The following is a 24,087-nucleotide window of genomic DNA, read 5'->3' on the forward strand; positions in this document are numbered from 1 at the left end:
GGAAGGAGTTGTTGACCACACAGCACAAGGACACAATCAGTCTCAGTCATTATCCTCAAACATGAAACCAGCATTTAATAAGAATTATGAATACTGGATTGTCAAAGGAGACTTAACATCTGTAGACATATTTATAGGATAAAGAACAAACAGTTTTGGTATCTGAGTTTGTCAAATAAACCTTTTTAAGTGTAATTTGTCTGAATTTGATCACTTGAATATACAGAATGCTGCCAGTTTTATTACATATTTTGAGAGTGAAGTCCCTTTGAAATAGATAATTTCTGTTGCCATGAACATGTTACACAACACTATATTATTCTGACTTCCCCACATGTCTTCATCTTGGAATATTTGAGGGTGAACTGGTAAAAGTTTAATGAAAACTTTCCTACATTGTCATATTTTCAGAGTTTTTCTCAGCATAAATAGTTGACATTTTCTAAGATTTGAACACTGCATGAAGGTTTCTGAAGTTTTCATAATCATACAAATTCGCTAGTGTGGAAGCCCAATTTTTCCAAGATACACTTCCCCACAAAAAATTTAAAATGTTTTCTCAGACCTGAAATGTAGTCAAAGATATTTCCAAATACATTATACTTCTTCAGATTGTCACATGTACATATTCTGTTAATTCTAAGAGATAGGCCAAAAGAAAAGGTTCACACCTCTAATACTTTTGAAAATTTTCTCTCCTTTAATATTATCTAATGAATTTTAAGACGATATTTGCTGGTATTGTTTTATTGACTAAATTTATACTGTTTCTCTACTGTATGTAATCTGTCAGACATTGTAGTTAATGCAATTTTCACATACATTACACTTGCATGTATTATTTCATTGTGAAATCTCTGATGCCTTTTTAGGCTAACATTTGGGTAAAGCATTTGTCACATTCACTGCATTTCTAAGGTTTCTCTCCTCTATGAAGTCCGCATTTCTGGATAAAGTATTTGTCACACATTTGTAAATTTATTCTCCTAGATGAATTCTCTCAACAATTGTCAAAGTAACTGTGAGTAAAAGATTTGTCACATTCAGTACACTTCCATGGTTTCTCTCCAGTATGAATTCTCTGATGAATTCAGACTTATGGGTAAAGCATTTCCCACATAAAGGAAATTTGAAAGGTTTTTGTCCTAAATGAATTCTCTGATGAATACTAAGATGAGACTGTCAACCAAAGCATATGTCACATTCACCACATTTGTAAGGTTTCTCTTCCATATGAAGTCTCTGATGTAAACAAAGACTGTAGTTTTGGGTAAAGCATTTGTCATATTCACCACATTTGTTTGGTTTCTCTCCTGTATGAATTCTCTGATGAATTCTCAAACTAACTCGGTGGCCAAAGCATTTGTCACATTTACTGCATTTGTAAGGTTTATCTCCTGTATGAATCCTCTGATGAATACTAAGATTGGATTGCTGGCTAAAGTATTTGTCACATTCACTGCATTTGTATGGTTTCTCTCCTGAATGAATTCTCTGATGAATTTTCAGACTGCCTTTGTAGCCAAAGCATTTGTCACAAACACTGCATTTGTATGGTTTATCTCCTGTATGAATTCTCTGATGTATACTAAGATTGGATAGCTGGCCAAAGCATTTGTCACATTCACTGCATTTGTATCGTTTATCTCCTGTATGAATTCTCTGATGAATAGTAAGATTGGATTGCTGGCTAAAGTATTTATCACATTCACTGCATTTGTATGGTTTCTCTCCTGTATGAACTCTCTGATGAATTCTCAGACTGCCTTTGTAGCCAAAGCATTTGTCACATTCACTGCATTTGTATGGTTTATCTCCTGAATGAATTCTCTGATGAATACTAAGATGGGATTCTTGGGCAAAGAATTTGTCACATTGATTACATTTGTAAGGTTTCTCTCCTGTATGGATTCTTTGATGACGCATAAGCCAGGATTGTTGGGCAAAATATTTGTCACATTGACTACATTTGTAAGGTTTCTCTCCTGTATGAATTCTCTGATGCAAATGAAGATTCCCTTTTCTGGCAAAGCATTTCTCAGATTTACTACATTGGTGAAGATTCTTACCATTAATGTTTTGTTTCAGCATTAGTTTATGTTTATAGACAAAATTCTTATCAAATTCTGTATTTTTGTGTTCTTTGTTCTCTGTGTGCATTCCGGAACTTACACCAATGATAGCACATTCATTAGAAAACTGTACAAAGTCTTTATATTTGTAAACTTCTCTCATTTTGCCAGCTTTATGTCTTTCCAGGTTTGAGGACTGAAGAGAGGGATCTTGGAGATGAGTTTTATAAGGTGTACTTTGGGTGGATTCAAGAGTCATTTTGCTAATTTCATCCCATTTACAAAACTTCTTTTGGATATTCACATGCTCATGGACAATGCACTCTGTGTATTGTTCCAAGACCTTCCCATGTTTTCCACGTATCAGATGATTTTCTGAAAAATAAAACTGCAATTAGCGATGACAGGGGTTACTGCACTGGAGAGAAAGAGATTCAATAATGGGTGTTTGCTGAATTAACTGGTAATTCAGACCTTCTCAAGGATTTATGCCCTCCAAATTGGTTTTACTCTTTTCATAATCATTGCTTGGATGCTCAGAAGTACCTCAATTCTGATCTATAACAACTGAAAGGAATGATAATACACTTCAAATATTATCTTAAAAATTGTACGTTGGGGGTTGGGGATTTAGCTCAGTGGTAGAGCGCTTGCCTAGAAAGCACAAGGCCCTGGGTTCGGTCCCCAGCTCCGAAAAAAAGAAAAAAGAAAAAAAAATTGTACCTTGTAGAAGCTAAGAAAAATAAATCATCAGTCAATATTGAACAAAACAAAGTAGATCTCTGAGTAACATACCTCTAATTTTTTATTATAACTTGATTTAAAGTGACATTGTATACCTGTGGTCAGCTAGAAATTCATAATCACAAATGAATCCTATATATATGCTTGTGTCAGCATCCAAAATACTGAAGATAAAGAGCATGCTGTATGAATACTAAACTCAGAGACCACATATCAAAATACAAATAAATAGGCAAAATAAAAATTCTCCAAACCAACAGCTCTATATATACGTAAAACATTTTTCATTATTAAAAACCATAATTAAAGAGATTAATGTAATAATAAAATGAATGTGCTCCAATTATTATATATCCAGAAATACAATGCCTTTTTCTGAACATTATATTTTTTTAACTCAGAAATTTGCATTTAATGCTAGATAAGAGATATTGGAAAAATCTTGGAGAATATAACACTGGTTATTCCTCCAAAGAAAGCGCAGAAATGTAAAGGAAATGCCATGGAAAACTTATCATGCTAAGAGGAACGCCCCTTATCCTAGTGCTTTCCAGACATTTCAGAGAGTTACATAAACACAATGTAGGAAAATTCAAAGTAAGATTCAGGAATTCTACAAAAAGTGCATTCTTACCCACAGACAGTAGATTGTTGTACGTCTCCAAAATCACATCCATGTACAGTGCCCGCTGAGCATAATTGAGACTTTCCCATTCCTCTAGTGTGAACTCTGGAGCCACATCTTTGAAGGTTAAGAAACCCTGTAATATTAAAGTATGTACTTGTTACTTTACAAAATTGCTTTCCTACATTAAAAATAGCGCTAATGAATTGGAGATTCTTTGTAATACAGATTAGGAAAGGAACATATTGAAAGACTAAGATTTTCTCAAAGTTTCTTGGATATGAGTCTAAAGTTATGAATTGCTGCTCTTCCACAGACAATCTGTAGAATGACTTACAATAATGCTCTCATTCATGAAGGCTCTCACATTTATGAATTTTTGGTGGTTTTCTGAGACTTTAGCAGCAAAAGAAAGATTTGCCACCATCAGTACATTTCAATTTTTTTGCACAGTTTTTATTGGATAATATCATTTAAAGCCCTCTCTCATGAAATTTGTTTAACTGCAACCCCATGGTACTACAAACTGTATTTTTATACTCATTTTGTTAAAATCAAAAAATCTGTGCTAAAGACTTCAGGCAGGAGAAATATACAACACATATGCATATTTTCAGACAAATGCTACCAACTTTCATTACACAAGAAAAGACATTAAATGTAAGTACAAAATATAGGTATTAAAATAGTCATATATTTCCTTGTATTTACATCTCTCTGAGAATGAATGATATAATCATATCAAAAGCTATAATTTTTTCAGAACATAACATGTGTTTTTGATTTCTGGATACAATAATGTACCTATATGTAGTATAGTTTGATATCAAAGTGAATTCTAATGTCACACCACAGATGGTCAAGTAATGATGAGGAAAAATATGCTATCAATTCTACAATGTCTACCTCATACAATATGGACAATAGCTCAATCCTGTGTGCAGCTGGGCCTCACAGAACTGTATTATAACATATGTATTTCATATTCTGAGGTCTAGCTACAATGCTAGAAACTTTCCAAAAGGAAGAAGTAGAGTATTAAATGGAGAATTAATGGATGAATCTAATATTAGAGTTTTTTCTTAAAACAGAAAAGGAGTGCAATGTCAGGACATATATTAAACATTCCAAGTGGCACATAGAATCAAATACTTAGGGCAATTTTTTTATGTAAGTATATTCAAAACCAAAGAAACAATGCTACAGGGAATTAAATTATTTGAAGTTCTAAAAAAGCTAGCACAAGCAATTCATATAATGCATAGTTATATATGTTTCATATGATCTTTCACAAAAGAATACTTAGATATGTGTGTTGAAATGAATGCTATATGTGACAATGCATTTCGATGAAATAGAATCAATTTCTTTGATTAAATCTTTTTTAATGATGGGGATAATTACTCTAATTTTTCATAAATATGGAATACATTACTCCTCCTGGGATTGATTAATTCAAAAATTCAATATTGTACTTTTAGCTTTATTTTCTTCTCTTTGGAATATAAGCTCATTTAAGTATCTGAATAGCCATGGGCACAGATAAATGTTATGTACAATTCTTTCTTGTTTTTCCAAACTATAATATTCAGGTTATATATGATTTCTATTACAAATGGGCATCAGATACATAAACCTGTGGCATGAAAAAATGACTAAGAGTTAAAGACACATGCTGTGACTTCAATCTCAAGGGTTTTGTGATGAATTGAGTAACCTAGGGGCATAACTTATCATTCATTGTACCTAAAAATATGCAGATGAACACTTACATACTAGAAGAGAAAAATATTGGAAAAAAACAAACATGGTAAAAACCCTTCAGTTTTTCTCTATGTATAACATCATTTCGAGTAGAGGAAAGAGAGCCATTCTACCTTCTAAAGAAGAGAACAGATGGGGAAAAAAATCCAAGCAATAATCCCATGAAACAAACTGGAGTAGCAACTCTAATATCAAATAAAACTGACTTTCAACCAAAGGTATCAAGAAATATGAGGACATTTCACACTCATCAAAAACAAAAATATCAACATATATGATCCAAAAGGGCACATTTGCAAAAGAAATGGTACTGAAGCAGAAAGCACACATTGATCCTCACACAATAATACTAGGAGAGTTCAACAACTCACTCTCACAAATGAACAGATTTGTGAAACAGAAAAAGAACAGAAACTAAACAGAAACATAAACTAAACAGAAACAGAGTAAACCTAAGAGAACTTAAGAATCATATAAATTAACAGATATAGAGAGTATTTTATCCTAAAACAAAATAATATACCTCCTTCTCAGCACGTCACAGTACCTTCACTAAAATTGACCATATAATGAGACATAAAACAAGTCTCAATCGATACAAAAAGACAGAAATAATTCCATACATCCTATCACATCACCACGGACTAAGGACGATCTTCAATACAAACAAGAAGAAGTCCACATACACATGAAACCTAAATAATTCTCTACTATGTACTATCACTCTACAATGATAAGTGATCAGGGAAAAGCATAAAGTAATTAAAGATTTTTTTAGAATTTCAGGAAAATGAAGAAACAACATACACATATTTATAGGACATGATGAAAACACTGAAAATCCCACAATTCCTTGCACTCAAATCCCTTGGGGAAGAGAGCTGAACACCCAGGAGTGCAGACATCCTGAGACCACAGGACAGACTGCTACTTCTGCACAGCTCAGGAGGGGAAACTGCACAGTGCCTCTGGACACAGGAATATAGGAACAGTCGGCCGCTGGTACACATACTTCTGGTCTGTGCCCAGGACTGAACAGAAACAGCCAAACAGCTCCCTGCACCTAAATCCCACGGGAGACAGAGCTGGACCCACAGAAGTGTGGACACTTCTGAGAAGTCAAAGGAGACTACCCTCTGCCCACACTCCAGACCTAAGAGGGAATCGCCAAGTGTGTCCCCTGGGTGCAAAGACCTAGGAGAAATCGGGGGCAGGACCCATTGATTCCTGCCCGTGCCTAGAGCTGGAAGACAGTCTGCAGGAGTACCAAGACACCCGAAATCAGAGCACCTATTCTCAAAAAAGCCTGAAAGAAAAGAGAAAAAGAGTTCTATAGGAGTGCTGACATAGAGGCCTATAGCAGGGTCAAGGCAGTCTCAGAAACAGCAAGACAAGCAAACACCAGAGACAACTCAATGGCTAGAGGCAAGCACAGGAACCTAAGTGCAACAGAAACCAAGACTACTTGGCATTATCAGAGCCCAGTTCTCCCACCAAAGAAAATACTGGATATCCAAACACACCAGAAAAGCAAGATTTAGATTTAAAATCGCACATTTTTGATAATGATGGAGGACTTTAAGAAGAACATAAAGAAGTCCCTTAAAGACATGCAGGAAAAAACAAGTAAACAAGTAGAAGCCCTTAGGAAACACAAAACTCCCTTGAAAGAATTATAGGAAAACAAAACCAAACAGGTGAGGATTGAATAAAACCGTTAAGGATTTAAAAATGCAAACATAAACAATAAAGAAGCACAAAGGGAGACAACCCTGGATATAGAAAATCTAAGGAAGAGACAAGGATTTGTATATACAAGCATCAACAACAGAATACAAGAGATAGAAGAAAGGGGCAGAAGATATCATAGAAAACACTGATACAACTGTCAAAGATAATATAAAGGGCAAAAAGCTCCCAGCCAAAAACATCTAGGAAATCCAGGACACAATGAGAAGATCAAGCCTAAGGATAATAGTTACAGAAGAAAGTGAAGACTCACAACTTAAAGGGCCAGTAGATATATTCAACGAAATTATAGAAGAAAACATCCCTAACCTAAAGAAAGAGATGCCCATAAACATACAAGAAGCCTAAAGAATTTCAAATAGATTGGACCAAAAGAGAAATATCATCACATAATAGTTAAAACACCAAATGCACAAAACAACGAAAGCTTATTAAAAGCAGTAAGGGAAAAAGGTCAAGTGACATATAAAGGCAGACCTATTAGGATTACACCAGACTTCTTACCAGAGACTAATAGTTAGAAGATCCTGGACAGATGTCATACAAACCCTAAGAGAACACAAATGTCAGCCCAAGTTACTGTATCCAGCACAACTCTCAATTAACATAGATGGAGAAACCAAGACATTCCATGACAAAACCAAACTTATACAATATCTTTCTACAAATCCAGCCCTACAAAGGATAATAGACGGAAAACTCCAATACAAGGGGGGAAACTATACCATACAGAAAGCAAGAATGTAATGGAACCAAGATAGACAGACAAACATAATTGCACCTCTAACAACTAAAATAACAGGGAGCGACAATCACTATTCCTTCATGTCTCTCAACATCAGTGGACTCAATTACCTAATAAAAAGCCATAGGCTAAGAGTCTGGATACATAAAGAGGACCCAGCATTTTGCTGCATGCAAGAAACACACCTCAGAGACAAAACCAGACAATACCTCAGTATAAATGGCTAGAAAAAACTTTCCAAGAAAATGGCCTGAAGAAACAAGCTCCAGTTGCCATTCTAATATCAAATGAAATTGACTTTCAACAAAAAGTCATAAAAAAATGTAAGGAAGGAAACTTCATATTCATCAAAGGAAAAATCCACCAAGTTGAACTCTCGCTCCTAAATATCTATGCTCCAAATGCAAGGACACCTACATTCATAAAAGAAACCTTACTAAAGCTCAAAACACACACTCCACTCACACAATAGGACTTTTAACACTTCATTCTCATCAATGGACACATCGTGGAAACAGAAATAAACAGAGACATAGAGAAACTAACAGAAGTTATGAAATAAATGGATTTGACAGATATTTATAGAACATTCCATCATAAAACAAAAGGATATACCTTCTTCTCAGCACCTCATAGTACCTTCTCCAAAACTGACGATATAATCGATCACAAAACAGGCCTCAACAGATACAGGAAGATAGAAATAATCCCATGCATCCTATCAGATCACCACGCACTAAGACTGGTTTTCCATAACAACAATAACGACAGAAAGCCCACACATACATGAAAGATGAACAATGCTCTACTCAATGGCAACTTGGTCAAGAAAGAAATAAAGAAATTAATTCTTCTTAGAATTTGATAAAAATGAATATAAAACATTCCCAAACTTATGGGACACAATGAAAGCTATGCTAAGAGGTAAACTCATAGCTCTGACAGACTGCAAAAATAAACAGGAGGGAACATATGTCAGCAGCTTGACAGCATACCGAAAAGCTCTAGAACAAAAAGAAATAAATGAACCCAAGAGGAGTAGAAAGTAGGAAATATTCAAACTCAGGACAGAAATCAACTAAGTAGAAACGAAAAAGACTATACAAAGAATCAACAAAACCAGGAGCTGGTTCTTTGAGAAAATCAACAAGATAGATAAATCCTTAGCAAGACTGACCAGAGGTTGCAAAGAGTGTATCCAAATTAACAAAATCAGAAATGAAAAGGGAGATATAACAACAGAATCTGAAGAAATTAAAAGAATCATCGGATCCTACTACAATTGTTTGTATACAACAAAACTGGAAAATCTGGAGGAAATGGACAATTTTCTAGACAGATACCAGGTACCAACGTTAAATCAGGAATAAATAAATCAATTAAACAAACCCATAATTCCTAAAGAAATAGAAGCAGCCATTAAAAGTCTCCCAACCAAAAATAGCCCAGGACCAGATGGGTTTAGTGAGGAATTCTATCAGACTTTCATAGAAGAGCTCATACCAATACTCTCCAAACTATTCCACAATATAGAAACTGACAGAGCACTACCAAATTCCCTCTATGAAGCCACAATTACTGTTATACTGAAACCACACAAACCCAACAAAGAAAGAGAACTTCAGATCAATTTCCCTTATGAATATCGACGCAAAAATACTCAATAAAATTCTTGCAAATCGAATCCAAGAACCCGTCAAAACGATCATCCATCATGTTCAAGTAGGCTTCACCCCAGGAATGCAAGGATGGTTTAATATACAGAAATCGATAGATGTATTCCACTGTATAAACAAACTTAAAGAGAAGAACAATATGATCATTTCATCAAATACCCAGAGAGCATTTGACAAAACTCAACACCCCTTCATGATAAAAGTCCTGGAAAGACCAGGAATTCAAGACACATATCTAAGCATAGTAAAAGCAATATACAGCAAACCAGTAGCTAACATCAAACTACATTGAGAGAAACTTGAAGCAATCCCAGTAAAATCAGGAACTAGACATGCTGCCTGTTCTTTCCCTACTTATTCAATATAAGTCCTAGCCAGAGCAATCAGACAATAAAAGGAGGTCAAAGGGATACAGATTGGAAGGCAAGAATCCAAACTATCACTCTTTGCAGATGATATGATGGTAGACCCCAAAAGTTCCACCAGAGAACTACTTAACCTGATAAACAACTTCAGCAAAGTGTCAGAGTATAAAATTAACTCAAACAAATCAATAGCCTTCCTCTACTCAAAGAATACACAGGCTAAGAAAGAAATTAGGGAAATGACGCCCTTCACAATAGTCCCTAATAATATAAAATATCTAGTTATGACTTTAACCAAGCAACTTGAAGATCTGTATGACAAGATCTTCAAGTCTCTGAAGAATGAAATTGAGGAAGATTTCAGAAGATGAAAAGATCTTCCATGCTCATGGATTGGCAGGATTCATATACTAAAGATGGCCATTTTGCCAAAAGCAATCTACAGATTAAATGCAATCCCCATCAAAATTCCTACTCAATTCTTTATAGAGATAAAAAGAGCAATTTGCAAATTCATTTGAAATAACAAAATACCCAATATATATATATATATATATATATATATATATATATATATATATTGAAAAATATTCTCAATCATAAAAGAACTTCTGGGGGAATCACCATACCTGACTTCAAGCAGTATTACAGAGCAATAGGCATAAAAACTGTTCAACATTGGTACAGAGACAGGCAGATAGGTCAGTGGAAGAGGATTGAAGACCCAGAAATGAACTCACATACCAATGGTCACTTGATTTTTGACAAAGGAGCTAAAACAATCCAATGGAAAAAAGATAACATTTTCAAAAAATGGTACTGGTTCAACTGGAGGTCAGCATGTAGAAGAATGCAAAATGATCTGATGTTATCATCCTGTACAAAACTTAAGTCCAAGTGGATCAAGGATCTCCACATCAAACCAGATACACTTAAACTAATAGAAGAAAAAGTAAGAAGAGTCTCATACACATAGGCACTGGGGAAAGTTTCCTGAACAAAACACCAATGGCTTATGCTCTAAGATCAAGAATCGACAAATGGGACCTCATAAAATTCCAAAACTTCTGTAAGGCAAAAAGACACTGTCATTAGGATGAAATTCAACCAAGAGATTGGCAAAAGATCTTTACCAATCCTATATCTGATAGAGGGCTAATATCCAAAATATACAAAGAACTCAAGAAGTTAGATTCCAGAGAGTCAAATAACCCTATTAAAAATGGGGTACAGAGCTAAACAAAACATTCTCAGCTGAGGAATATTGAATCGCCGAAAAACACTAAAGAAATGCTCAACATCTTTAGTCATAAGGGAAATGCTAATCAAAAGCACCCTGAGATTCCACCTCACACCAGTAAGAATGGCTAAGATTAGGTGACAGCAGATGCTGGCAAAGATGTGGAGAAAGAGGAACACTCCTCCACTGTTGGTAGGATTACAAACTGGTACAACCACTCTGGAAATCAGTCTGGAGGTTCCTCAGAAAATTGGACCTTCCACTACCTGAGGACCCAGCTAGACCTCTCCTGGGCATATACCCAAATATTCCAACATACAACAAAGACACATGCTCCACTATGTTCACAGCAGTCTTATTTATAAGACTGAAGTTGGAAAGAATCCAGATGTCCTTCAACAGAGGAATGGGATTCAAAAAATGTGGAACAACTACACAATGGAGTACTACTCAGCTATCAAAATCAATGACTTTATGAAATTGATAGGCAAATGGAAAGAACTAGAAAATATCATACTGAGTCAGGCAACCAGTCACAGAAAAGCACACTTGGTATGCACTCATTGGTAAGTGGGTATTAGCCGAAAAGCTTGAATTACCCAAGATGCAATCCACAGACCACAGGAAACTCAAGAAGGATGACCAAAACGCAGATACTCCTACTCCTTTTTAACAGAGGGAAAATATCCATAGGAGGGATATGGAAGCAAAGTTTACTGTAATGACTGAAGGAATGGCCACTCAGAGCCTGTCCCACATGTGGCATATATATATATATATATATACACACATACATACACATACAGCCACTAAAACTAGACAAGATTGATGAAGCTAAAAAATGCATGGTGAAAGGGATCGGATATATATATCTCCTGAGAGACACATCCAGAGAATGTCCAATACAGAGGTCAATGCTAACAGCAAACCACTGAACTGAGAACAGGACCCCCTTGGGGGAAATTAGAGGAAGGATTGAAAGAGTTGATGGAGCTTGAAATCCCATGAGAACAACAATGCCAAACAACCAGAGCATCCAGGGACTAAATAACTACCAAAGGACTATACATAGACTTACTCAGGGCTCTAAGAGCATGTGTATCAGAGAATAGCCTTTTTGGGGCACCAGTGGAAGGGGAAGCCCTTTGTCCTGCCAAGGTTGGATCTCCAGTGCATGGGAATATGGGGACAGTGGGCAGTTAGGGGGATGGATAAGGCACATACCCATACTGGGGAAGGAGAGGGAATGGGGGCTTATGTATAGGAAACCAGGAAAGGGAAGAACATTTGAAATGTAAGTAACAAAATATATCTAAAAAAAAAAAAATAAGGGGTTGGGGATTTAGCTCAGTGGTAGAGCGCTTGCCTAGGAAGCGCAAGGCCCTGGGTTCGGTCCCCAGCTCCGAAAAAAAAAAGAACCAAATAAATAAATAAATAAATAAATAAAGGAAAACACTGCTAACAGAAAACTTCAGAGCTCTAAGTGCCTCCATAAAGAAATTGGTGAGATCATACACTAGCAGCATAAAAGTTTATCTGGTAGTTCTAGAACAGAGAGGGTCAAATACACCTAAGAGGAGTAGCTTGCAGAACTAATCAAATTCAGGTAAAAAATTAGCGCAGAAGAAACAAAGAGAACTATACAGAGAATCAACAAAACCAAGAGTTGCATCTTTGAGAAAATAACAAGATGGATATATCCTAAGCCAGACTAACCAGAGGACACAGAGGCAGTATCCAAATTGAAATCAGAATTGAAAATAGAAACATATCAATAGAAACTGTATGAAAAAATTATGAGGTCCTAGAGCACAAGCCTATACTCTACAAAACTGTAAAAATCTAGATGAAATGGATGACTTTCTAGACAGATGCCAGGTAGCAAAGGTAATCAGAATCAGATAAACCATATGAACAGTTCCATAATCCCTAAAGAAATAGAATAAGTCATTAAAAGACTCCCCACCAAAAATAAACAAGACCAGATGGTCATACTGCAGAATTCTATCAGACCTTCAAAGATTAGCTAATACCAATATACCCTTCAAAATACTTAAAAAATTGAATCACAAGGAACACTACTTGATTCATTCTATGAAGGAATAGTTATGCTCATATGTAAACCACAAAAAGACCCAACAAAGAAAGATAACTTCAGACTAATTTCCTTTATTAATATTCTGGTATTTCCCACATCAAAATATGAAAAAGATTCAATGTAATTATAATTATTGCAACCTGGATCCAAAAGCACATCAAAAGGATCATTCACCATGATCCAATAGGTGATCCCAGGGAAGCACAGTTGGTTCAATATATAGGAAACCATCACCATAATCCACTATATAAACAAATTCAAAGAAAAAAACCACATGATTACCTCATTGGATGTTCAAGAAGCCTTTGACAAAATACAACACTTCTTCATGTTAAAAACACTGGAAAGATCAGGAACTCAAAATGCATACCAAAATTTAATAAAAGCAATAAACACTAAACCAATAGCCAGCATCAAACTAAATGGAGGGAAACATGAAGCAATCCTATTAAAATCAACAAATAGATAAGGATGCCCACTTTCCCCTATCTATTCAATATAGTACTCAAAGTTCTAGCCAGAATAATTAGAATAAAGAGGAGGTCAAAGGGATACAAATTAGAAAGGAAGAAGTCAAAATATCACTATTTGCCATTAATGTGACCCAAAAAAATCAATCAGAACTGCTAGAACTGGAAAATAACTTAAGCAAAATATCTGGGTGTGAAATTAACTCCAAAATATCAGTAGCATTCCTCTACTCAAAAGATAGGAGGGTGGGAAAGGAATTGGAGAAATGACACCATTCAAGATAGTGACAAATACTCATAAACATCTTAGTGTGACTAGCCCATAAGTAAAAGATCTTTTTGACAAGAACTTCAAATTTCTGATTAAAGAATAAAAAGAAGACTGTAGAAGATGGAAAGAAATCCCAGGCTCAGGGTTCAGCAGGATTAACAGAGGAAAAATGGCCATCTGATCAAAAGCAGTCGACAGGCTCAATGAGATACCCATCAAAATTCAACGCAATTTTTCAGAGGAATACACATAGTAATTCTCAAATTCATCTGGAATAGCAAAAACCCCAGCATAGAGAAAATTATTCTTAACAATATGAGGATTTCAGGGTTAATCACCATCCGTGACCACAAGTTCTACTACAGAGCAATAGTAGTAAAAAAGAAAGCTATGGTTTTGCTAAAGACACATGCAGGTAGATTAATGAGATAGGATTGAAGAAGCAGAAATAAACTCAGACACATACACTCATCTGATCTTTAACTAAAAAGCCAAAACCATCCAGTGGAAAACAAACAAGATATTCAACAAATGGCACTGGTTCAAGTGACAGGCTCCATTTAGAATAATGCATATTGATGCATTCGTTTTTCCTTTTACAAAGCTCAAGTGCAAATGAATCTAGGACTTCTACATAGGACCAGATCGTTGAATCTAATTGAAGAGAAAGTGGGAAAAATACTCAAATACACCAGCAAATGGGAAAATTTCCTGAACGGAATACCAAAGGCTTAGGGCATAAGATCAACTATTGACAAATGGGACTTCATACAATTGAACATTTTCTGTAAGGAAAACTATACTGTTAAAGGAACGAAACAACTTACAGACTGGGAAAGATCTCTACCAAGCCTATATCTGACAAAGAGCTAATAACCAATATATACGAATAACTCAAAAAGTAAAGACTACAGAGAATAAGATAAAATTATTAAAATTGGGGTAGATACCAAACTAAAGAAAAAATTCTCAACTGAGAGATCTAGAATAGCTGAGAAGCACCTAAAGACATGTTCACATCCTTAGTCATCAGGGAAATACAAATAAATGAACCTTAGATTCCACCTCACAAGAGTCAGAATGGCTAGGATCAAAAACTCAGGAGAAGCATATGATTGCTAGTATGTGGACAGAGGGGAACAGTCCTCCATTGCTGGTGCAACTGCAAGCTGCTACAACCACTCTGAAAAAGTATGGTAATTCCTCAGAAAAGTGGACATAATTCTACCTGAGGATCCAGCTATACCACTCCTGGGCATATGCCTAAAAGATGGTCCAACATATAGGAAAGATAAATGTACTATGTTCATAGCAGCCTCATTTATCATAGGCAGAATCTGTAAACAATCTAGATGTCCCTCCGAGGTGGAATGGATACAGGAAATATGGTACATTTACACAATAGAATACAACTCAGCTATTAAGGATGAGGACATCATCAACTTAGAAGGCGAATGGATGGAATGAGAAAATATCCTCCTGAGTGAGGTAACCATTCACACAAGAACACACACGGTATAAACTCAGTGATGATTTCATATTAGACCAAAACTTGTGAATACCCATGATAAAACTCACGGCCCATATGAAGCTGAACAGGAAGCTAAAACCATGGTTGCCTCTGCCGAAACCATGCTTCAGTCCCACTTAAAAGGAATAAAAGAAAATCACAGAAGGGAAAAGGAAGGAGGGACCTAGGAGGGAGAGAGGAGGGTAAGGAAAAAGGGAGGGTAGGATCAGGTGTGGGAGGAGTCAGGGGAGATGTACAGAGGGGAGGATAGTTAACAGATGTGTGTAGCAGTGGACAATGGGAAACTGGAAATAGCCATTACAAAATCCAGATACCTGGTAAGCAAGAAGTTCACAAAACACAATAGGGATGATATTAGTTGAAATAACCAAAAAAGGGGAGAGAGAACCTGTAGTAACCATATCCACCGGAGAGGCACAGCTCTCGGGTCAAGGATGCGGTCAACTACCCAGAATGGTTCTTGTCTAAATAAAAAGCAAAGACAAAGAGTGGAACAGAGACTCAAGGCCATCCCGAGACTACCCACCTAGGCATCCATCCCATCTCTAGATATCAAATCCAAACCTTATTGTTAATGCCAAGAAGCCCTTGCTGTCAGGAAGCTGGAACAGCTATCCACTGAGAGGTTATGGCAGAGTCTGACCAGTACAGATGAGGATCTGATGCTCACAGCTAACCACTGGACAGAGCAAGGAGACCCCAATGGAAGAGATAGCTGAAGGACTGAAATAGCTGAAGGGGATTGCAACCCTATAGGTAGGACAATAGTATCCACTAACCAGATCCCCAGAGGTCCCAGAGAGTAAACTAGCAACCAAAGAGTACACATGGAGCGACCCAAGTGCCCAGCAGCATATGTAGCAGAAGATTTTCTTATCTGGCATCAAGAGGAGAGGAGGCCCATGAAGATGGTGGATGTCCCAGGATAGGAGGATGCTAGGGCAGTCAATGAGGAATGGATTTGAGAGTGGGGTAGCATCCCCATAGAAGAAGGGGACAAGGAACTGGGAATTGGGAGAACATTTAGAATGTAAATAAATACAATAACCAATAAATAAAGAAATGTAGAAACATCATCACAACCCTTCATTATGTCCCTATGTAATGTAACACAGACTTTGGTAGAACAGGAAGCAGAGTAGATAAAGCATTCTTCCTTCTAAAGAAAAGAAGAAAACAAGTTAGAAAGGACGTTTATTTAGGATTGAAAATTTATAGATCATACACAACACCAAGGCTATATGCCCCAGAAAATTTTTACTAATACATTCCATGTGAAGAAAGAGAAAGGTGGAGAATACAGGACATACACTACTTCTAACTGTGCAACAAAAGACAAAGGGAAATAACAATTTCTGCATTGTAAATTTACAACACAGCACCACACTGGACAGTATGTCTCTTGGAATGCTTCTTGGAACACACAGATTTCATATCTAAACACACCCATAATCATTATTTGACATAAAATTCAAAAAAACATTGCATAGTGAATTCTGCATTTGCTCACAAAAAAGAAATGTACATTCCTCTATCACCTGTGCCTCTAAGGAGCTAATATATTTACTATTGGGGTTCAAGACAGTGAATCCCTTATAATTTTATCCTTCGCCAAATTCTTCTCTTCCATATATTGCTCAGTGATATCAGACTCCACATAATTCCATATCCACATTCACAAGCTTTAGTCTGGAACCCTGACCTTGTCTGAAATGCAACTTACGTGACACATGAGACCTACCTTCCACACTAATATAATAGCACACAAATCCATCTAATGTACAAATTAGGCATCAATATAGTTTTTGAGAATCATTAACAATAGATTCTCTTTGAGATCTGCATGTCTTCAGCCCTTGAAAATAGTACGTCCTCACAGAAGAAACCTCAGTAAAAAATTAATGGTTGTGTAAATGTGAAAGACCTAAATATTAAATTTTCACTATCCCAGAAGAAAATGAAGATTATAGAAAATAAGTCCTTTAGATAATATTATAACATATGGATAGTAAAATTATTAAATGGTTGTAATAAAATGGGGGTTTTTCAAAGAAATGTGGACAGCACACTGACCTGTAGAGTGTTTCCCAGAGCCACACTCATTCTTTTTGTTGTTCTTCTCCCAGATTCAAATATTGCAAGTGTTCTTGAAATTTCACAACCGGATTTGAGAACTACAAAGGTGAAATTGATACAACTAAGTTATGGACAATGCTTACCCACATAAAAGGACATTAAAAACAAAATATGAGGAAACTTGTCAACATTTCTACAGAATTGTGAGCATGGAGTGACATATTTACTGTGGTAAGGAATGAGTATAATCTGAGGCATCTTTCTAATATCAGCAGGCACCAGGCACAAACACAGACAACATGAATACCTGCTGTAAAACACGATTACTCAGGGTTATTACTGAGAATTTATCTCCCTGGGTCTAGAGTCAAGGATAAATGACTAGTGGCTATGCTGATTGATGACCTAGACTTGAATGGCGTTTCATTAGCCATCACAATCAAATACAATATCTGACACTTTGGTGAAATTCGACTTCTTTCTACCAAGCAGATACAGTATATCTATTTTCCATGTGTATCCTATTGTCTTGGAGTACAAAGATTCTATCTGCCAAATATCATGGGTTTTGCAAAAGAATAAGTTGTCATCAGATTTAGTTACACCCATTTTCTTTTTTTTTCTTTTTTTTCTTTTTTTTTCTTTTTTTTGGGGGGGCTGGGGATTTTTCCTTTTTTTTCCTTTTCTTTTTACTCAGGGCTGGGGATTGAACCCAGGACCTTGCGCTTCCTAGGCAAGCGCTCTACCACTGAGCCAAATCCCCAACCCCAGTTACACACATTTTCATCACGATCTACAAAGGCTTTCAATTGTTCATGAGATAAAACTTCTATTTCCAACTTACTTCTCCTTTCAATAGGTTCTGTTTGCTAATTCGCAAGACACATTTGTATGCATTGATCCTGATCCCTTGACATCACCATGAATGCATTAATATGTGCAATATTATAATTAAAGCCAGATGTCTTCAAATAAAATTTATTATTCTAAAACTTTAGGCCATTTGTTCTATACTTTTATAATGGTGTGGTAAACCTTTAGTATAGTTCCAGAAATTCATAAGTTACTTTATCTACATGTTTCAGACAAACAAGCAGATTGATAACAATAGTGGTATATCAGTTCCCAAGAAAATAAAAAATATGGGTTTTATGATGGTCAGTCTTTGAAAACCCCCGTGAATGTGTCAATGGAGCACAAAGAGGTCACAACTCAAGGCTCCAGAACAAGGGTTCTAGACAATGTCAAAACAAGATCAAGAAAGGGAACATGGTACGTCACCCACACTAGTGTGCACAGCCTGCACACTAACCTTTCACACAACAGCAGTGCTTACAGAGGGCAAGTAAGATTTACAATATTTTCAATATTCAAATAAGGATATGAGGAAGGCAAGTTTTCTCAAACTACAAGAAACAGAATTCTTCAACCCAGGAGCTACAAATATCCCAAGAAAATGTACCAATCTTATAATGCATTTGATAATCTATAGAAAAAATACAAGAACTTATCACATTGTTTTATACGTTCCTAAACAATGACCTGAGAAGTAAGAAGACCACTCAATCTCTAAAAGGATCTTGGATATGCTAGTGTAGCACACAAACTGCTAACATGGGCTCTGTAGGCTCCTGGCTATAAGAGTCACCAATGGCTCTCCCTAGGTACTGACCCTTGTGCTGAAACACCAACCTCACTGACAGTGGATGACAGCCAGTGTAAAAGGACAAGTAGGTAACAGAAACTTTCCTGTTTGAACAGAGTCAGCCTAAGAAGGAAATATACACATGGCACTGGAAGCTGTCAAAAGTCACTCTAAAGATCCACAGGCCCAAAAGTGAATTTATACCTGACACACTGGCTTTATGTAGAAATACTAGGAAATCATTTATATCATTCTGTCTACACCACAGCACGGTGATGCTTTCAGGCGAAGTCAGACACATGTGGTTGGTAAAGGGAAGATGCCAGTTCAGAGAGTGCTGAGGAAACAGCATGCACTGGGGGAAAGGTAAGGCTGAAAAAGATGGAGGAAGTGGAGGTGTGGGAACACACACTGTCATTACCATGGAAGATGGAATTATGAACATATGACAGTGTGGATGCCCATCCAAAACCTGCCTCAGAACATACATGAAACACAAGGGTATAATGAAAACATGAATAACAAGAGATGGCACAGAGAATGAAGACAGGCTAACTGTGGGAGTGCACTAGGGCACCTTGGATGCAAAGGCCATTCCCATAAAAATGCAAGTACTAGGGGACTTAGACAACAGATTAAAGTAAACTCTAAGAGCTCTGAATATCAACAATAGCAAAGAAAACAGATGATGCAAATACACTACCAGATTGTTTCTCTCTAAATATTCTAACAATTGTAATATGCATGAAAAAAGGAACCTAATCGCTAGTTTATATGATAGAAAAGTTACTGACAACAGGAATTTATATACCACAGAAAATGGAGATGCAGGGAAAAATATAATGCTGTCATAAATTTAAAATATGTAAGACTTGAGGCCCCGGGCATTTGAGGACAGCATCGAGTGGGTAATAAAAGGTGGGCGTAGGAATACATGGATTTTTAGGGAGTAATCAGGGAATTTTTGCAAAGCATGTTACTTTATGATTTGAGCCTGTGACACAGGCTGAGCATGGTTTTCATTTCTAACAGCAATAGATCATAAATTCCTGGTCCAGTGATAGACGCTGGGCTTTAGCTCCAACAATAGTGAATACAGAACATGAATGTGTGTCATGGAACTATTTTGTCTATGTGTAAAACAGGAAAAGTACATTTTCCATTTCATGGAGACAGAGCAAGAGCTCATTCTAGGATGGGAAGGACAGCCCATGGTTTTGCATCCTTCCATCATGAAGTCATCATCAACACTAGGGCTTCAACTTTAACCCTTGGAACTGACTTTTCCTCAAATACACACCTGATTCTGAAAAGACATAATTCTGTACTTTCGAGCCTTTCAGTCAAAGTTTACTGACACTTGTTTCACCCCAGTCTTTTTAAAGTAGATAAACTCAAACAGCAATGTGTAGTGTTCAGACACTGGGACTCTTAAGAACATAGCATTCTAGCCTAGCAGTAAAAATATTTATCCATAGATTAAAATCAGGAGAGCATGGAATAATATTGCTCACGCCCTGAGGGAAAATAATTGGTAATTGTAGTGTTGAATTCAGAAAAGTAGCTACTAGTATTTACAGTAGTAAAGGTACAGTTGAATGTCACTATTCATTAAAACATGTTTTTTAGTCAAAATCGTATGTAGACAATAAACTGAAACATGCACAAGAGAACACTACATACATTTTTCATGAGGTCATAGGAAATAAAACTTTTCTTGTGAAGAACGAATGAGTACCTAAAAACTAGGAATGATTCCTCATGAACACAGTAAATCTCTACTCACACAATCAATGGAGAACAATGAGAACCATACATAGCTACTCATGAGGCCAGCAAAACCTTCCAAATTAAAAATCCTAAGGAATACAATCACAAAAAGAACAAAATTTAATCGAATAATCTTCAAAGGAGTTCACAATAAAATCCTTGTAGAAGTCAAAATAGATGAAAACATATTTCTTCACAATAAAGAGTGTTATTTGTGAATCTTGGATTTCAGTTCAGGCAGAGGAAATTCTGCAGCATAAATCGGTGACATAAAACTGACAGAGTATTCTGTGGTGATACCTGCATCCTTTGTTAGAAGTTTCTTTGGCCTTTACCGTCCAGGGCTCCTACTTTCGATTTACAATTACGCAGATTTGCTGAGCATATGGAGACCTGAAAATGGGAAAATATTGTTGAGAAAGAACCTGGAAATTTTCATGAGACAAACATGAAAGATGTGAACAAGTAGCAAAAGGGTATGTATGAAGAAAAGAGAAGATACCATGAAAATGCCTCTTTTCTCTGAGGATTTCAGTTTTCCTATGAGATGTAACAGGTAGTCACACAGTTAACATTCATGCACAGTTCTTTTCCAAGCAACACTGAGGAGAAGCAAGTAACACTGCCAGATTCTGTGTCCCACAGAATCTAGACTGTTGAACTCCTCCAACCAGAGGGCTCTGAAAAAAGCCGAGTGCAGGGTCTAAGCACTCCCACACCTGCAAGAAGTGAACGAACATTGCAGAATTCAAAAAACCATGAATGTGCATGGTCAGAGAGCTTTTCATGAACCAAGGAGACATTTAACTTAAGTGGGTAATTCAAAAGGTGCTGTCTAATTCTGTCTCAATCTACAGTAAGTTTTCCACTTATAAAAATACCTATGAAGCCGATGAATTCACACTTCTGAATGCTGTGTTTACATCACAGCCTGCATATACCTCAGTGAAAATTAATGGAGAGTATAACTTAAATCAGGAAATATTAATATTTACAGCCGTATAGAACGGCTTATAACAAATATTTTCTAATTCAATCAAATCTGCACTAGTTCCGCATATGTCAAAGATCTACAAAGCTCTCTTGGAATACCTATTCGGTCCGCTAGAGAAAGGGAAATGGAACGGCAAACGGAGGAACAGGGAAGTTAAGAAAACATGCATGAATTTGAACTCGAAGAACTTTACTAAGGCTTTTCGAAAGAAAACCCTGGTGTACAAACTACAGATGCGGCCAAGAATCTACGAGGTTGTTTTAGAAAAAATATTCTGGCCACCACCAAATTAATTAAAGCATCACTTAAAATCCCAGTTCACAGATCTCAAACTTCCTGACAACGCTAAGATATCCACGACAGAATTATAAAAGTGGCGGCAGAAAATGCACCCCCGCTCCACAGCGCTGCTCCGCTCCTGCCTGTATCCCGGTCGCAGCAGCTCCTCTGACCTGGCAGGGTGACAGGACGAGCTGATGAATGTCCTAGGAAGCCGGCACAGCAACTGCAGCTCGAGGAAGTTTTCAGGTACCTCCAGGACTCCGGGGCGAGTCTCCCACCAGGACTTCCTGATCCCCAAGAAGACAATACACACGGAGAGAGCTGGAAGGGCGGAACTTCCTGTCACTTCCGCGGGTTTCTCAGAGCAACTCCTTCTGGACCCGCCCAATATTTAGCGGCTTCCTGTTACGTAATTTTCTAAACCCACCTACTTCGGAACATTTTAATTATTTCCCGTCCTAATTCTTCATACATATTTTTTAATCGGTTTGGATTTTTGTGTCCTTGCTTCCTTGATTTTTCCTTTGTTTTTATTTTGTATTTTTCTTAATCTCCTCCGATCAGGCAGGTGTGTCCCCGCTCCCGATCGGAACCACTCCCCCAACTCTGTTGCAGGCTGCCTTCCACACAACTGCAGCTGTCAGGAGCACAGGAACTTCTCTGCACAGCTTCGCATCAAGCTTGCTGCCAGTCTAGACCAGAAGTGGACTTAGTAGGACACTGCGCCTGGGTTCTGACCCACTTACATCCAAGGTCGTCTGCCTAACAGCTCACATTGTGAGACTAATGCATTCTTTAGCCATTTGGTCATAGATACTTTCTAGATTGTTCCCTACAATTCATTATATACACCCGTCCACATTTGCATATGCTGGGGAAAGGAGACTCCAGAATTACCCAAGTCTCTTTAGAGAATATAGCTAAGAAATCAACACTTTTTATGATTATAATGAGTTCTAGGATTCTCAGAAGACTCCTGTCATTCAAAAACTGTTGTGATGATTATGGCGAGTTAAAATGGATTCAACCTAAGCATGGCAGAGAGAGCTCAGAAACACAACCACAGACTCAGGTGTCTGTCCTTAAATTACAGGGTTCTGAGCCCATGGACACATGTGAAAGGGCAGAGGTACATGTTTTCCATTGTGGTGAGTTTGATTCTTTCCCACATAAGGCTGGTACACAAAAAAATAACTTCCACAGCTAACTGATTCTGCATATGTGAATACATTAAACATAATAGTCATTAATAATTCATCTGAGATTAGTTAAGGAAAGAAATAAAAGCATTTCCTCAGATGCATTTATTTTTTATTTATTATTTTATTTACATTTCAAATATTATCCCCCTTCCCAGTTTTCCCTCCTGAAGCCCGATATACCTTACTCCCTTCTCCCATCCACATGACTTGCTCCCCCTCTCGTCCACTCACTCCTCCCTCAGTGGCCTAGCATTCTTCTATCATGTGTCATCAAACCACCAAAGGACAAAAGGGCTTCTTAGCATGTGATACCAAATAAGGCAATCCTCTGTTACATATCCAGCTGGAGCCATGGGTACCCCCTCTGTACACTTTAGTTGGTGGTTTAAGTCCTGAAAGATGTGGGGGCTCTGTGTGGTTGATATTCTTGTTCTTCCTTTGAGGTTGCAAAACCCATCAGCTCCTACAGTCCTTGTCCTAACTTCCACATTGGGGTCCCAATTCTTGTTCCAATATTTGGCTGTGTATATCCCCATCTGTATTTTTCCGGGACTGACAGAGCCTCTTAGAGCACAGCTATACTGGGCTCCTATCATTAAGCACAGGAAAATACATTCAAACAGATAGCCACATTAAAAGATGACACAAATAAATATAAAGATGCAAAGAAAAACAAAAACAGGAGAAGGCTATGATGAAACGGTCCAAGGCCTCAAAGGGAAATGGAAGCAACAAGAGAAACAAGACTAGAAAGAAATTAGGGAAACG

At 37.0% G+C, this 24,087-nt stretch overlaps 1 protein-coding gene across 3 annotated transcripts; it reads right to left on the reverse strand.

Moving 5' to 3' along the window:
• Positions 1 to 49: 49 nt before the first annotated feature.
• Positions 50 to 22,480, reverse strand: Rex2l1 (reduced expression 2 like 1). Of its 3 annotated transcripts, XM_063287097.1 has the most exons (6): positions 22,288 to 22,480; positions 21,344 to 21,560; positions 21,142 to 21,234; positions 17,424 to 17,524; positions 3,451 to 3,577; positions 50 to 2,447 (listed from the first exon to the last, which is right to left on the reverse strand). In XM_063287097.1, exons 4-6 carry the CDS (start codon positions 17,451 to 17,453, stop codon positions 1,183 to 1,185), a joined length of 1,422 nt encoding a protein of 473 aa, XP_063143167.1. In that variant the 5' UTR covers positions 17,454 to 17,524; positions 21,142 to 21,234; positions 21,344 to 21,560; positions 22,288 to 22,480; the 3' UTR covers positions 50 to 1,182. The 3 variants fall into 3 exon arrangements, with proteins under 3 accessions (XP_063143167.1, NP_001395714.1, XP_063143168.1); NM_001408785.1 differs by lacking the exon at positions 21,344 to 21,560 and having other exon boundaries at positions 22,288 to 22,443; XM_063287098.1 differs by lacking the exons at positions 21,142 to 21,234; positions 21,344 to 21,560; positions 22,288 to 22,480 and adding an exon at positions 20,858 to 21,069.
• Between the last annotated feature and the right edge of the window lie 1,607 nt (positions 22,481 to 24,087).

Source organism: Rattus norvegicus, chromosome 5 (assembly GCF_036323735.1).
Source record: "Rattus norvegicus strain BN/NHsdMcwi chromosome 5, GRCr8, whole genome shotgun sequence".
Lineage (NCBI taxonomy): Eukaryota > Metazoa > Chordata > Mammalia > Rodentia > Muridae > Rattus > Rattus norvegicus.